The sequence below is a fragment of the Carlito syrichta genome, unplaced genomic scaffold (assembly GCF_000164805.1).
Source record: "Carlito syrichta isolate Samal-C Ts95f unplaced genomic scaffold, Tarsius_syrichta-2.0.1 Scaffold308097, whole genome shotgun sequence".
NCBI classification, from domain to species: domain Eukaryota; kingdom Metazoa; phylum Chordata; class Mammalia; order Primates; family Tarsiidae; genus Carlito; species Carlito syrichta.
Genome location: NW_007252193.1, coordinates 120,164 through 137,793, shown reverse-complemented (window position 1 = coordinate 137,793; position 17,630 = coordinate 120,164). Strand labels below are relative to the sequence as shown.

Below are 17,630 nucleotides of genomic sequence, written 5' to 3'. Positions count from 1 at the left end.
TAGTGAGAAGTCAAAAGTAACAACAATATAGTTGTTAATATCTGCTAAATGCTTACTTTATATGGATGACTGCATTTAGGTTTCACAAGAGCCCTATGAGGTATATACTATTATTATCCCTTATTAAAGAGAAGGAAACAGCCCCAGGAAACTTAATTGCCCAGGATCAGTGGTGACAGAAAACTCTTAACTACTATGCCATATTGCTTCACTTATTATTTTGGTATCAGTTAGCACCTTAGAAAAAGTTGGGTGAAAAATAATCATTAAGAGGCCTCTGGAATCAAAGAAAATCTTCTAGGGAATAGGATACTGTATGGGACAAAAATGAGACAAGAGTAGGTAGTTAAAACAAACGACCTCATGATGCTTTCTAGGTTCAGTCTCGGCTATATTGCTAAAATGTCACCTCAAGATATTCAGCAGCCATAAAATGCTAATCACTGGTACAACAGAGATGAGCTTGCTACTACTGAAAATCTTGCAATTAAAATTGAAATATTGTATTACTTCTCAAAATACACATTTTCATACAGCTTACAAACTAAGGCTTAAAAAGTTGTTTCTTTTTGGATTGCTAAAACACAGGAGAAAGACATGTCTTTTAAAGATGAGCAAAGAAAACTGACGAAATAAAAAGACGAGACACTATTCCTTGGGACACTTTCAAGGTCCTGGTGATGCCTCAGATAACATCAATTCCATCTTGGGTACAAAGCCAGAAAATTAGGATACCTGGGCCTCTTCTAAAGACCCAGATCACCAGCTGAAGACAAGGTAAGCTGCCCCACTGTTTCAAATGGTTAGCACTCTGCCTTCTAAAAGTCTATATGAATGAACTGTCTGGTTTAAATGGAACATGATGATAAAATATGCTTTTATAAAGCCCTTGTAGTTGGAGGGAATTTAAAGGATTAACATCTGTACTTTACTGAGATAATCAAATGATAGGGAATTTAAGATCATTTCTTTTCTATTAATTGACAGTAAAATCATACTTAAATTCACACAAATAATAATAATAATATAAACTATATCCCTTTACAGGAAATGAATGCACTTACTCCACAAACTGCAACTTGCATAATTGCATCAAAACCACCTTCTGGAGAATCCAAATTTCCAGATATGCGTTGTTTACCAACAAGTTCGTTAAATACTTCTCCTTTATCAGTAAGACTGAGCACATTTTTATAGCTAAATGGGCTGGTGCAGTTCTGTTCACTTGTGCAAGGGTTCTTGAGCTTAGCTGGCGTTGTACTAATATAGGGCATCACAGTCTTTTCCACAAATGAGCCAAATCCTGTGAAGAAAAAAACACACATGGATGGATGGATGGATAGATAGAAAGACAGACAGATAGAGAGACATAGAGATAGACAGACTTGCATTTTTAGAAAACTCATGTTACTTATCACACATAAATTACCATGGCCTCAATTCTGTGTCACCCTGAAATTCATGTGCTGAAAACCGAATGTTCAATGCGATGGCAATAGAAAGTAGGGCCTTTGGGAGGTGATTAGATCATAAGAGTGGAGCCCTCATGAATGGGATTAGTGACCTTATGGAAGAGGCCCAGGGAGCTTGCTTTCCACCTTCCACCGTGTGAGAACACAGCAAGAAGGCACCACATACGGACCCAAAAGAGGACCCTCACCAGACACAAAATCTGCCTTACCTTATACTTCTGAGCCTCTGGAACTGAAAGAAACAAATTTCTGTTGTTTATAAGCTACCCAGTTTAGGATATTTTGTTAGAGTAGCCCAAAGGGACTAAGACATCAGTCAATCTTTTTCTTTCGTTTACTCAACTTTAAGAGTAACTCACATTCATTTTCTTAGCACACCAGCTGTCAATAATGGTATGTTGAATAAAAAATAAATGAATATTCTGCAATTCTGATTACTTCTAAAAAGTCTAACTTTGTAAGAGCTTCCTATCTCCATGATCCTCAAATTATGCCTCCTGAATAAAAAATCATTTTAAACAAATGCTATTTTTTATATGACCACTGAAACTGAGCTAACTTTTTTTTTTGAAAGGCAGCTTTCAAACCTCCACAAGACTGTCAAGCCTTTTCAATATTCTGTTGTCAAAGCTCTGGGTAGAGAGAAGCAAGCAAAGGAGAAGTTAAGTTGGAGATGCATCAAAATTTTTCGGAAAGGAGATAACTGTAATATGAAAATCCAGGTCTGAGGTGAGGTTAGGCTGTACAGGGAGATATGGTCACACTGATTTGTAATAAAGTTGAATGTTTACAAAATAAATTAACAGACAAATGGATAAATTTCCGTGAAAACAAATATGCATTTCATTATTATTTCATTATCTACAAAGTATAATCAGTCAAATGGCGTAGTAGCACACAGTGACAGAAGAACGAGGACGCAGAAAGATGAATAAACATTAGTTTCCTCTCAGAAAGAAAAGGGTGAAACTGGCCTACTTACTTCATAAGTATGCAGTAAAGAAGAAAACAAAAACATAAATGGGCTTTGAGATCTGCCAAGACTTACACAAATGAAAATCATTAATTTTCCCAACATCCCTACCAATTCTAAAGTCTGAAGTAATCCTCCTCATTTCATTCATCAGATCTGTTCCGAGACTTTTCACATTCTCCAAGTCATCCTTCATAGAGTAGGATAGATCCATAAGGTAGTAGAGATCGATGGGGTAGTCCTCAGCTCTCTTGAATTTTAATGTAAACGCCTGTGGTTCCCCTAAGTAGACAGAGATGAGAAAAGGAAATTTGTTTGCTGGCAATCACAAATAAACAAGAAAACCAAATAAGTCTTACTTAAATGCTATAAACACTATAAAATGAAAAGTACTATCAAAATTTTTACAAAAACCTGAAAATTCTGTAAGTAACTCAATGAGTATATATTCAATTTCATTCAACAAATACTTAAAACTTCAGTCCTTGGAGATGCAAAAATGAAAAAGATAACATCCCCAATCCACAGTGTGCAAATCAGACAAAATGTCTTTATAACTATCAGAGAGGAAAACAACACCAAAAAAAGTCTAGGGAGGGTAAGGCGGAGTACATGGAAGGTAGGGCACAAGTGATTTTTATGCTATAAAGTTGTGAGAACGCTGTTGTGTGTATAAATGAGATGCCACTATATGCAAGTGAGTAGTATAATCTTTTACTTAGAAAAACTTTAGAAAACCTGGTGAAAAGTTTTAAAAAATGAATTCTAGAGACAAGAGACTAATTAAGAAGTAACGGAAAAACTGAGGAAAAACTGAGGAAGATGAAGAATACTTGAACTGAAACAAGAAAGGAGAAGAAGAGAGAGAGACGAGATTGAGTGATTCACTTAGGAAAGACAGGAGAATGAGAAGTTTTGGATTAAAAAAAATCACTAAATTTTAACTTGTAGATTTTTTCTATGTAGCTTGCTAGCAGGCAGCTAGAGAAAATAGGTTTGGAGCTCTATACAAAAGTTTGTGTTGTGGTTTTAAAGTCATGAGAGAAAAACCAACATTTAGGTAGACTGCAGAGAGGGAAGAACATAAAAGGACACAAAGAATCTGGAAAGCAATGGTAAGAGATAAGAAGAAGGATGAGGAGTGACAACATGGACGCCAACAGGAAAGCGGCTCAAGAAATGCAGTGACACTTGGTACCAAATGTTTTTTTAAAAGGCCCTGACAAGAACCACTGGGTCTGTGGTTGAAGGTGATGGCAGAACATTAGGGCAGGGGGAGGAGAGGCCTGATCGATCCACTGCAGAGTAGACAAGAGGGGACAAGGTCATTCTCTCACCATTCTTCTGAGAGAAAAGATTGGAAATGAGAACAGGAAGAAAGAAGCCTTGTTTTTCTTAGATTTAAGACCAACACATATACTTATGAAAACCTTATCTTAACAATGCTAAACAAATGCAAAGGAAAAGAACAACTTGAAATGTTGCTTTTATATTACATAATTATACCAGTGGACAAACACTTATTTTTAAAACTCATTAAATCTAATTAATATATTTTGAATCTTTAATAAAATTTACTTTAAACATTAGGCCACTTAGGCCGGGCGTGGTGGCTCATGCCTATAATCCCAGTGCTCTGGGAGGCCGAGGTAAGAGGACTGCCTGAGCCCATGGCTTCAAAACCAGTCAGGGCAACTTGGTGAGATCTCATCTCTCCAATAAATCAAAAAATTAGCAAGCGTAGTGGCACATGCCTGTAGTTCTAGCTACTTGAAAGGTTGAGGCAGAAGGACTGCCTGAGCCCAGCATGAGCATGCCACTGCACTCCAGCCTGGACAACAGAAGGAGACTGACACACACACACACACACACACACACAATCAGGTCAAAATACATATTATTCCAAGTATATATGTGTCTTATGAATGGTTATATTTGCCAAAAAAAAAAGTCTAAAATTTAAACTATTCCTTTTTTTTTTTTTTAAGTGGCAGTCCTCATGTGAAAATGAGAAACTGGTAAGAGGCTTGCATAAAGCTTGTGTCAAAAACTTCAAGTAGAAAGGAAGGTACTCAGATGTGAATTTCAGTACCTGATCGCAACTGCAAAACCAACTGCTGAGGTTGGATCTGGGTAATGTCTTCTGGCTGGAGCTTCTCTGCTGTTCCTTTGCTACGGTTGGTTACATTTTTATTTTTCTTTATATCTTTGGAGCCTCTGGGATTTTCTATATCATCTGAGTGGCAACCCTTCTTTTTTAAGGCTTCTAAATCATCACATCGTGCAGAAGTAGGCATTCCTTCTTGCAAAAATGTCTAAGTGACATATAAAATACAGGTATGAAAAAAATGTAATGATCAAATTCTTTTACATAATAATTGCAAATACTCAAACTGCAAAAAAAATCAAATGACATATAATGTGCCACATTTATAACTTTTTATTATTTTTTAAATTTTATTTTAAGGATGTGGGGTATAATTCAGAATCAGATACACAAATGGTTATTGTATAGGTTAAGTTTGGGCCTCACTTTGGTTTCCACTTTGGTTTGAGATCAGGTATCCTTATTGATGACGTGTGTCCCCCACCCCCCAGCAGTTTCCACTCCCAATTTCTTTTTTATAGTATTATGATAAATGTTCAGGGTCCGCTTATGAGTGAGAACATGTGGAACTCAGTTCTTTGTTTCTGTGATAGATCACTGAGTATGGCAGCCTCTAAATCCATCCAAGTTGCTACAAAGTTCATAATTTTGTCCTCCTTTATGATTGTATAATATTCCATTGTGCTCTTGCTTAAAAACAAAATCATTTCCAAGAAAGTAATACCTTTCCCAGGACTGACCTAAGTGTACATATTAAATGGACCACCTTCAAATTCAGAGTATTCAATCAAAAGAAATTTCTTCAGTGAAATCATTTATTCGGTATGGTTAACAGTTACTAATAATGTATACAGATACCCAAATTTCAGACAATATTTTTTCCCAAAATTTCCCTTGGAAAAATCCTTACAAACACTCTCCCATCACTATATGCTGAACACCCCAATATTTAGGGAAAACAGATTAGCTTAAAAACATCTAAATTAATGATGGAATTTTTAAAAAGAACAACAAGCCTAAGTAACACATCAAGACCCTGTCTCTACCAAAAAATCAAAATATTAGCTGGGCATGGTGGTGTGTGCCTGTAGGCTCGGCTACTCAGGAGGCTGAGGGGGAAGGATCACCTAAGCCCAGGAGGTCGAGCCTGCAGTGAGTCATGGCAACAGAGTGAGATGCCCAAATAAATTAAAAAATAAATAGGAGACCAAGAAATTTAGCAGATAAGACAAGTATTCCTGAAGGTTTGAAAAAATTTCAAGTAGCAGCTATTATTGTAAGCAAGCTTTTTAAAATGGTAAGTAATTACATGACAAGGATCACAAGTATATTTCATAAGATAAATTTTTACAAATGGACATCTAGGCATGGTGGCTCCCATAATCCCAGCTACTTAGGAGGCTGACACAGAAGGATAACTTGAGTTAGGAATCTGAGGTCGCAGTGAACTACGTTGTGCCACTATACTACAGCCTGGACAACAGATCCACACCCCATCTCTTTAAAATAAAAAAAAGTCCTAATGATATGTGAATGGATATTTGGCATGGGGTAAAGTTTCCAGTAATGAAATAAATTCAAAACATGCTACATCTCAAACAACTTTAAAAAAATAAAAATCACATCAGATCATGGAAAAGTACCTTAGTGAAGACAAAAGTACTGCTGCAAAGAAGTATGTAAAGATTCTCAATAAAATTATTTCATGAAATGTTAAAGTGGGGAGAAAAAAGTGACAGTATATATGATATTTGTTTATTATATGTCAATTTCATGGTGCTATATAAAATAAGAAAAGTTAAAGAACACACAGTGGTTTTTATAAATTATTTATTTATTTGAGTTGGAGTCTATGTTGCCCAGGCTGGAGAGCAGTGGCACACTTACGGCCACTCCAGAGTCGACCTGCTGGGCTTAGGCGATCCTTCCATCTCAGTTTTCCAAGTAGCCAGAACTACAGGCATGTGCTACCACACCCAGCTAGTTTTTGATTTATTGTAGAAACGAGATCTTGCCCAGTTGCCCAGACTGGTCTCAAACCCACGAACTCAGGCAATCCACTCACCTCGGCCTCCCAAAGTGCTGGGATTACAGGCTGAGCCACTGAGCCTGGCCGATAAATTATTTTTTAAGAGAAATGTAAAACTAATAAGAGCTTTTATATAATTACAGTAACAACTGGAAGGGAATACCAAGATCTGATGATTCAAAGCTGTACTAGTTTATTATCAAACCTAAAACACTACTAAAGTACAAGATCCCACTGAATTATACATTTCCAATTATTAGCCAATCCAGAAAACTTATAAGATCATAACACACAAATAAAATTTCACTAAATATTCTGAAATAGCTTTTAGTAATTTAAGAATTATGCCCCAAAACTGAAAGCCTGAATTATTTAAAGAATAGTTTGGCTAAAATAATCCTCAACTACAGATAGACCCATCAAATGGATGTTGTTAATAATAACAGCAGCTACCACTTATTTAGAACTTTATTTAGACTCATCAATTCTAATACTTGTAAAAACAGATAAAGCAGGCATTATCAACCTCATTTTCCATATAAGAAAACCCAGAGCTTTGGTTAAGTAAGCCTTGCCTAATACAAACTCACATCACTCCTATTTCTTCCACTGTTTCCAACTTAATCCCAGCATACCACTTTTAAGAGAACAGAAAGTGCCATTAGAAAAACTTGGAAATGAAAAAACAGACTTCTCATTTTTTCTTCCATATGGTCAAACCATATGACTTATCTGATAATTGAGCAGTTATTATTATATCTACAAAAACAGGCACTTGAAATTTGGATTCAAAAGCCTGAGCAAAAACATAATCAGTAAACCTTTGACCTCCTGATATTATTCATCCTGAGAATAAATTGTATGACCTCAAAATGACCCCTCCTGACCTCTTGCCAACTTATTCATTCTTATGTACTCACTAACATTGAGTAAGTTTTGTAGATGGCAATGTACAAAGATGACAAAAGGGAATAAAATTCAAATCCTATCCAAAACAGGTTTATACTGGGATGCAAATCAATTCTACAATAGTTTAGCTTAATTAGGAAGGTTAACGTCCTTAATCAGGAGATTAACTGCCTCCATCAAAAAAGAGGAATCGGGCTCGGTGGCTCAGCCTCTAATCCCGCGCCTTGGGAGGCTGAGGTGAGTGGACTGCCTGAGCCTGCGGGTTTGAGACCCGCCTGGGCAACTTGGCGAGACCTCATCTCTACAATAAATCAAAAATCAGCCGGGCGTGGTAGCATGCGCCTTTAATTCCGGCTACTCGGAAGGCTGAGGCGGAAGGATCGCCGGAGCCCAGCAGGTCAAGGCTGCGGTGGCCGGGAGCGGCCACTGCACTCCAGTCTGGGTGACAAAGTGAGACTCCAACTCAAAAAAAAAAGGGGAAAAATCTGTAACAGTCAAACTCATTTGCTAGTTTTTTTGGAAAAGCTATCCAATAAAAAGTATGGTATGTGCTACAAAAATGAGCTACACGTATATATGTATTTTTAAATTGTCTAGTAGCCACACTAAAGGAAAAAAGAAACAGGAAATTAATTTTAACACTTATAGTCTATCATAATATAAACATGCATTTTAATATAAACAATGCATTATGATTTCAACATTATTAATGGTTTCTTTAATAGTAAGTCTTTGAAATCTGGTTCATGTACTTATTTGAGACTTAGAGCCATTTTCAGTATGTACCATCCATTCTTCAAGTGCTCAATAGCCACATGTGTTAGAGGCTACTGTGTAGAACAGCACAGCTGCAGGTCATTACGATTATTCAATAAACATTGATTTATGTGAAAATTCATACCTAGTACATTCTAAGGATCCAGCACTGAGCAACACTTAATGACTAGTGAATAAATGGAGAGCACTTGAGCAATCATACTTACTGAGTTTGTGCACCACCCACAATTTGGTCCTGCTTGTATACATTCACCGCATGATTTAGCATTTGCTTTTAAACATCTATTTTCATCTGTCAGGAAAAAGAAAGAATATTTTACATGAAGTTTCTGAGAGAAAATAATAAAAAATCAGGATTACAATGACAAATAATCATTGTCCATAAATGTTAACTATGAATGCTATCACCTAGTTACCAATTGATCTAGACCCGCCCCAAGGAGATCACGATTGAGGACCACTCCATCCCTGAAAGCCATAGAAGGACAGAGTTACCTTTCTTACCTTCTAGACCAAAAACTAGATCTTTTTTCCCAAAGGCATAATTTCAGAAGCTGTCATTATGGATGGTCATAAAAGTCATGCATTTTCTCATAACTGGGTAAAACACCATACTTTTTCATTTGACTCACACCACCACCATACCTACACTCACAGCTTTGTTTCCATTTTAGTATGTTAAATAATTGAAAAGTCCAGATGCATCTGTTCCACAATCCCATGATTTTTCAGACTCTGTGTTCAAAGTATGTCTTACATTTCTTTGAAACCGCCTATGGACAAACATGCCTTTTACATGGTACATACTAATTAGGACTGTCTTCACTGTATCTTTTCTGATTATAAACCTAACATATGCTCATCACAAAAAATTTAGAAAACAAAAAAGCATAAAGAACTAAAAATCACTCATAATCCACGAACTAAGAAATTTTCATATACCTCTTTTTGGACTTTTTTTCTATGCAGATAAACAGCAAGGAAGTCATATTACTTAAATGAAATTGAGAACATATGGCTGGGCACAGTGGCTCATGACTAATCCTAGCAATTTGAGAGGCCTTAAACTCTTTCTTGGGCCCAAGAGTTTAAGACCAGCCTGGGCAACATAGCAAAACTTTGTCTCAAAAACCAAAACAAAAAACAAAAAAAAGAAATTAAGCCAGGCATGGTGGTGTATGCCTGCAGTCCCATCTATTCAGGAGGCTGAGGTGGAAAGATGGAAAGACTGCTGAGCCCAGGAGATCCAAGGCTGTGGTGAGCACACATCTGATTGTTTCTTATAACAAATTCCAAAAAATACAAGCAACTACTGAGCCGAAGAGTATATTACTGTTTCTAAAATTCTCAGTACACACTAATTTCTATCCAGAGTAATATACAGCTAGCCCTCCATATTCATGGTATGTGCATTAGTGGATTCAACCAACTTCAAATCAAAAATATTCAGGAATAAAAAGTCGGTACTGAACATGTACAGCCTCTCTGTCATCATTTCTTAAACAATATAATGTAACAACTACTTACATAGACTTTATATTACATAAGGCATCATAAGTAATCTAGAGATGATTTAAAGTACACAGGAGAATGTGTGCAGGTTACATGTAGATAATATGCCATTTTATATCAGAGACTTGAGAATCTGTGAATTTGAGTATCTAAAGGAGGTCCCATAACTAATCCCCACAGATACCATGGGACAACTGCACTAATTTATGTTCCCACAAGTAGTGTACAAATACCATTTCACCACACCTCCAATATTAAGTACTTTAATAATAAAAAAATTTACTCATTAACAAGTATGAATTAGATTGTCAATTCAGTGGTCAGTTACTTAAGGTCTTGCATTTTTTTCATATTTTTACTACCATTTTTTATAATTTTTTTTATTTTTTGGCCATTTTTTCTGTTGCCATATTCCTTAGTTTTTAATGGATAACTGTACACAATAACAAAGTTAAACTTTTGCTTAGATTCTCATCTTGTTTATGGTATTCTGACATATAGATACTTTGGGGGTTTTTTGGTTGTTAATTGTTGATTTGTAACTCAAATTCATCAGTACTTTCTTTTTTGGTTTCTTGATTCATTTTTAAATATAGTAAGTCCTTCCCATTCTGAGCTCAAATAATTATAATTGTTTTATGCAGTATGTGTGTTTTTTTTGTTTTTTGTTTTTTTATATTTGGAGAACAGAACAGGATATCAATTATTCTAGATGTGGATGCACTATGGTTTATAGAAGGGTTAAATATATTTTCAGCTTTATTTTCACTGCTTTCCTAGACGATGCCAATGTTTTTCAGGACTTTTTGACCAAAGAACATGAACATCTTCTATAAAGTCAAGTGTTCCTGTTTTCACTTTTTAGATAGCAACAGTTTATAATCCACCATTTTACCCATGTACTTTGTTTCTAGATGTACTACAAGTCTTTGCCCTCTTTCTTCTCACTTAAACGCTCTTTCACTCTCTTAAAAGATCTTCCCGTAGTCTATTCAATCCCTTTAAAATCACCAGCCAACCTGCCCATCATCACATTGGGTGGCAGGGGCGGGAAGAGCTTGAGCAGGAGGGACTTTGCCCTTTTCTCCAGGTGAAACGGACACTGCAGGGCTTTCAGCAGCAGCAGCAGGAACTGACTTAGGTTTCCCAGAATCTAACTGGCCAAAGAGTGATAAAAGATACTGAAATGAAAAAACAACTAGAAAATTTTTTTTGGCTTTACCTGTTTGGCCGAACACATAGCAAATTGAACTTATCAGTCCAATCCAGAAAATCAGTTGTAAATTCATCTGAAACATAAGATGTGCATCATTACATTAAGAAAATAATAAACAAAAAGAAAATGCATTAATGAGAAATGTTCCACCCACCTCCCCTTCTGTCAATTTTGTAAACGTGACGGTCTCTCAAATGGCTTCTCCCCAGTCCCTCACCCACCTCTCCTCCCTAGCTAGTTACCTCACTTTTCACCTACACAATAAAAAACTTCCATACCAGATCCACAGAATCCACTGATGCCTTTCCCTAAATCAAATCAAGTATATTTTAACATTTAATTAATGGTACTCAAAAAAGAATCAGTGTCAGTGTATTCCTTAATACCCTAAAAGCTATCAACAGTCTCTGTCCCATGGAATCTCTATCTCTATTATCTCCTGTGGCTCCCAGGGACCCAAACAGGAACATCCAGAGGCCTCATTTACCTCAGTATTGAAGGTCAGCTTGAGTGAACTTTACAAAACCCTGATTAAGTCATCCTCCTACTGACAACTCTTCAATAGTTTTTATTTCTCCTCAGGTTAGGAGCAGCATACTGAACAAGGCCCAACTCAATTTTTGAGTTTGATCTCCTGTCACTATTTCTCTCTTCAAAGAAATCAACTTCATTTCATGGAATCAGGAAAATATTCAGTTTAATTTCCTACATTTTCCAGATCTACAAACTAGATTTTAAAAAAGGCATAAGAAACTACAAAAAGTCTTTATTGCCTTCCAGAATTGCTAAACAAAAAATTAAGTAATATTCTATTAAATAGACTAATCCAACCTCCAACCATCTGGTATATAACTATGTTTTCTGAATCAATGCTGTGATATTAATCTATACCAGATTTAGTCAAATATGGCTAGAGCCACAGGTTGCTGACTTTATACCTTAAATGCTCTTGAACTAGTAGCCAGTCTAGTAATTATACATTAATATCCACCCCTCCCACAAGAAGAAATACCCCCAAAAAGCAAATGCCATGATAAAAAATTTCTACCCTCTAATTTAGTAATCCAGCTACTGTAAATTCACCATAAGGAAATAAATATATAAAAGATGATACATGTGCACACATGTTTGGTATAGTACTCCAGTATATTACTAGAGCAAAAATGCAAACATCCTATATCCAATAACAGGGAAATCTAACTATCAACTTCATGAACTATTAGATAGTCATAAAAATAGTAAAACGCAGCAATATTACAAGATTTATAGAATAACTTTGGATGCAAAGTACACATTAAGTGGTAAAGAATCTGACTTTCCCAAGGCAGCAGAGGGAAAAAAATAATAAAATAAAATCTGTGTTTATTCATTTGGGAAAAAAAGGTGAGAGGAACATGAAAATAACAGTACATAAACATACAAAGTAACCCAAGAGGCCTGAAGATAAAAAGTTATAAGCATAATATAAACAATAGGAATTATTTGTTTTTAAAATTGTTATAGTCTTCTTTTCACCTTCTTTGCGTTAGAGTCTCACTCTGTCGCCCAGACTGGAGTGCAGTAGCTGCTCCCGGACACTGCAGCCTCGACCTGCTGGGCTCCAGCAATCCTTCTGCCTCAGCCTTCCAAGTAGCAGGAACTACAGGCGCATGCTACCCGGCTAATTTTTGATTTATTGTAGGGATGAGGTCTCGCCAAGTTGCCCAGGCGGGTCTTGAACCCACTGGCTCAGGCAATCCACTCACCTCGGCCTCCCAAAGCGCTGGGATTACAGGCTGAGCCACTGAGCCCAGTTCACCTTCTTAATAAAAACAATTACAGCAGTTTTACTCAGTAGAATTTTGTAAATTTCCCTTAACACGAAAAAAGTTCACTGAATTCCCTATTAACTGAAATTTTCTTTTAAAGACCTCCACCTCCCGGGCTTGCATTCCAGGATGTTGCTCCCCTCACTCAGACAGCGCTTTGAACTTGTGCTCAGAGCACCCCTAGGACAACTTCATCTCTGCTCAATGCTGCTTCCCAGAGAAGAGACCAGAATAAGCTACAGAGGCATATACTTTGCAACCGTGCTCAGTTCAGCAAGTTGGGTTGCTTACAGTTTCACTTATTTATCACTTGGAACTGCATCCAAGAGACCTGCAGAAGCTGAGTGTCACAGAAGCATGGAATGCCTAACAATTCACATTTTAAGGTCTGAATGTATAATAAATCCATGTGGACTGTAATTTAAAGCAAGACAAATAATCTTATCAATTCTGAAGCTATGACTAAAAAAGACCTGGCACATGAAGACCCCGGAGAAAATGCATCACTGTAATGGATGAGTCATCTGGGCAGTTTCCACACAAAGTGAACAGAACACATATCTGTCCTATATATGGACTAGACATGCTCCTTCAGAATACTACCCAGGCTACTTTCATGACCAACTAGACTGCCTTGAAAAATCTTGCAAAATATTGTATACTTCAGAGAATCACCACTAAGATAAAGGTAACAGAAAATGTCTTTAAAATACTACTTTAAATGTCGCTGTCTTTTTCCTTCTATAAACCTTGACAAGTCAAAGATCAACCTTCCAAAACCCTCATGCCTCTGGAAGAACTCCAAACCCAGAAGCAGACAAACAAGCCTTTAGTGTTGAAGGGCAGCTGAGAGAAGGACACCAGCTGGACACAGTTGAAGGACAGATGTCCACTCTCCTGTGACTGGCAGGACCTGACAAGAAACAGAGAGGCACTGTCACTGGCTGGTGATTTCTGTAAAGGCCAAGCTTTCTCTCAGAGAAAAGAAGTGACAGAAGATGACAGCAATTAAAAATACACTCCAGTCTGGGCAACAGAGTGAGACTCTAACTCAAAGAAAAAAAAAAAAAAAGAATACAGAAGAGCTATGAGGACTGAGGCTTAGACGAGAGCACAATTGGAAGTGGCCCTGCGGGAAGAAGGCCCAGAGAGCTGGGTAGGAAAGAGGCAGCAGAGAAGATTCACAGGTTCCCCACTCAGTCCTGATGGTGTTCTGACCATATACCCCTTTGCACATGTGTGGGGAAGTGGGAGAAACATGCACCAAGTATTCTGTATTTCCAAACCTCTCAGGACAATACTTCTCAAACAGGTTCACCTGCATGCCCACCCCAGGCCTAAAACCCCAATCTGTGAGTGGGGGGCCTGTACTCCAGAGATTCTATTGTTGAGAAAAGGTACCCTAAGGAGTTTCCCACCAGTGGAACTCTCTATATAAAACAAATTATGAGGGAATAGCAGGGAAGATGCCTAAATCTTGTTCATAGTCAGAGGTCTAGAAATAATTGTCGACACTGGTGTCCCTTTATTTACTACGTACTTTCTCTCTCCTCAACTTAGTACAGCCACATGTCATTTAATGAAGGGAGCAGTTCTGCATCCTTAGGCGATTTCAACATTGTGTGAACATCCTAGAAGCACTTAAACCTAGATGGCATAGCCTACTAGACACCTAGACTGCATGATATGGCCTATTGCTCCTAGAATACAAAACCTGTGTAGCATGTTACTATACTGAATACTGTAGGGAAACGTAACACAGTGGTGAGAGCTGTGTATCTAAACATAGAAAGGGTACAGTAAAAATATGCTATAAAAGATTTCAAACAGTGCACCTGTGTAGGGCACTCAACACGAATGGAACTTACAGGACTGGACATTGCTCTGGATAAGTCAGGGAGTGAGTAGTGAGTGAATGTGAGGGTCTAGGACCTCACACCACTGTAGACTTTATAAACACTGTAAACTTAGGAAACACTAAATTTATTTTAAAACGATTTCTTTGTTCAATAAAAATTAACCTTAGCTTACTGTGACTTTTTTTGCTTTCTAAACTTTTTAACTTTGTAACTTTTGACTCTTTTTTAATAACAGCTTAAAACATGAGCACAATGTACAGCTGTAGGGAAATATTTTCTTACTCTATATCCTTATTATACAAGTTTTTTCTATAATTTTTTGTTTATGTTTTAAACTTTTTTGTTAAAAACTAAGACACAGACACAATACATTAGCCTAGGCCTGTGAAGAGTCAGGATCATTGACATTATTGTTAAGATCACTGTCTTCCCCTCCACATCTGTCCCACCAGAAGGCTTTCAGGGGCAATAACATGCATGGAGCTGTCATTTCCTGTGACAACAATGCCTTCTTCTGGAACACCTCCTGAAGAACCTGTCTGAGGTTATTTTACAGTTAACTTTGTTCTTTTTTATAAGTAGGAGTATACTCACAAATAACAATAAAAATATAGTAAATATATAAACCAGTAACTCAATCATTTAATATTCTTATCAAGTATTACATACTGTACATTTATGTGTTATACTTTTATGCAACCGCAAGTTCAGTACATTTGCTTATACCAGCATCATCACAAACACGTAACACACTGCACTACAATGTTATGACATCACTAAGCAATTGGAAATTTTTCAGCTCCATTATAATCCTTGTAGGACCCCCCTGTCATTTATATGGCCCATCGTTGACCAAAATTTCATTATGTGGCACATGACTGTGTAACTGGTGTCAACTCCTCACCAGAAATGAGAAACTGCTCTTGCAAAGAACTCTTCCTAGGCCTTATTTTACACTCTGCATTCATTCATTCATTCCAAAATGTCTTTACCGACTACAATATGAACTTGAATAAATACAGCAGTTTACTACCAAAGAATTTCCAAAGCAACATTCAATACTAGTCACCATTCCTTCTCTACACGCTCTATTCCCTTGGACTCTGCTGGATTCCCCACCTTTTTGGAGGTTCTTCCTCAGGTTTTATGCCATGTCTGGAAATACGAAGGTCACTTCAGTTCAGTCCAAAGACAAAAATACAAATAACTAATGCAATGGTTTCCATAGATACCGAAATCTGCCTGGAAAGTTCAGAGGCTCCATGGACATGGCAGCGTTTCAGTTAGAGTTGAAGACGTGTAAGAGAGGGGTAGGCAGACAAGTGGAGAGAAGACATTTCAGGCAAAAGGCTTACACATGCAGAGCCATGGAGTCCTGAGAAGAACTGTAACAACTTTTTCCTAATCTTATTTCTAAACATATGATTTCAAACTGTTTGGATGCCTCCTCCTACCCCAAATTGGAATTCTTTGTCTCACTTTTTCTCCCTTTTAAGAGAAAAGACAAAAAAAATTATTCATATGTTTTTGTAATTATATCTTGTTGATAGGATGAGTGACTTTATTTTATCCTTATAATTTTCTATCATAAGTATAAAGTATATTATTTTAAAACCTTAACATATCAGAAAGGCCAAAAAGAATCTTGAAGTACTTAAGTACTTCTGAGGCTGAAATTCCAAGTTGGAAATAACAGGAACCAAGACCAGGCAAGCGGGAGGAGCAAGGTTACAGAGAGCCTTAAATGCTACCCATGCTAAGAGCTTAGATTCCATTCTATAAAAAGGAGGAAAACTGAAAAAACTGTGGGCAGAATAGTAGCATGACTGCATATGCATGGCAGAAGATCAGTGGGGAAGAGGATGGGTAGGAGCTAGAAGACAAACACAGAACCAACTGCAAAGATTCAAGAGCAGACACATCTAGATTCAGATTATAGCTAAAAAAGACAACAAGCAAATGATGATTAGGAGTAGCTATGAGGGATCTGCAGAAAGGGCAGGAGAAAGAAAGGCACCTAGAATAACCATCACTTGTAAATAAAGAAGACACAGGGAGGAGAATGGAGTTGGGGGAGACAGTGATACGTTTTATTTTAGAAATGTGGAATGTGTGTGAAATCTAAGGAAGACACTGACTGGGAATGTTAGACATGAGTCTGGATCTCAGATCTGTCCGAATCAGAGAAGCACACCTAAGAGCTCTCACACAGGTGCTAATTGAAGTTATAAAAATGGATGAGTTTGGGAAGAAAATAAGTAGGAGGGAGAGCTGTGGGCATCCTCAAAGAGGAGAGGACACAGGAAATAGAAAAGATCACTGATGTAGCCAGTCCTCCTGGAGCAAAGAGGGATGGCACCTAGACAAAGGAACGTGTCATCTTTCTCTCAGACAGAGCAGCGGGGTAGGAAAGCTGAGAGCTCACTCCTGCATGACATTTTCTGGAACAAGGACCACACTGGGAGAAAAGGAGGTAGGGCTGGAGGTGCCGCAAATCAGGAAGCTGCAATAGGACCATAGAGCAATGCTGAGGGCCCAGCAGGTATTAGACACTCTCATTTATAAAGGCACATGTGTAGTGCTCACTTCGCTTGTTAATATCTACCTGACTGTCTTCCCTGATGGATTCTAGACTCCAAGAGAACAGGCCCTTGGTGTGTCTTATTCACGGCTACAGCACACCTGGAAGTACTTGGCACAAAGTCAATGCTCAAAAATGTTTGCTCTACTATGTTAAATTGTATAACATTTTTCTCTGACATTACTCAGAAACTCAGGAAAGAAGAGTTTCTCAGAATCTGCAGCCCCTCTCTAAACACAAAAGTGTTACCATAGATACCCTAGAGATAACAATTTTCAATTCTTTTAAGTATACAAACCAACTTAAAATCAGGTATAAAATGCCTCATGCTCATGGTTTTTGTACATTATAAAACCAAAATTAATTTACAAATACATAGCTATGGAA

At 37.3% G+C, this 17,630-nt stretch overlaps 1 protein-coding gene across 3 annotated transcripts in view; it reads right to left on the bottom strand.

The window, feature by feature from the left end:
• ITGB1 (integrin subunit beta 1) overlaps positions 1–11,069 on the bottom strand; it is a 28,322-nt gene extending 17,253 nt beyond the window's left edge. For 2 of the 3 annotated variants that reach the window (XM_021715964.1, XM_021715965.1), the window contains exons 1-5: positions 11,002–11,069; positions 8,474–8,559; positions 4,538–4,760; positions 2,557–2,727; positions 1,065–1,303 (exon numbers count right to left, since the gene is read on the bottom strand). In XM_021715964.1, the coding sequence (XP_021571639.1) occupies positions 1,065–1,303; positions 2,557–2,727; positions 4,538–4,760; positions 8,474–8,559; positions 11,002–11,068 (786 nt within the window). In that variant the 5' untranslated portion in view covers position 11,069. The remainder of the gene's footprint in view (positions 1–1,064; positions 1,304–2,556; positions 2,728–4,537; positions 4,761–8,473; positions 8,560–11,001) is intronic. The other variant, XM_008064883.2, reaches the window with a different exon arrangement.
• Positions 11,070–17,630: the final 6,561 nt, after the last annotated feature.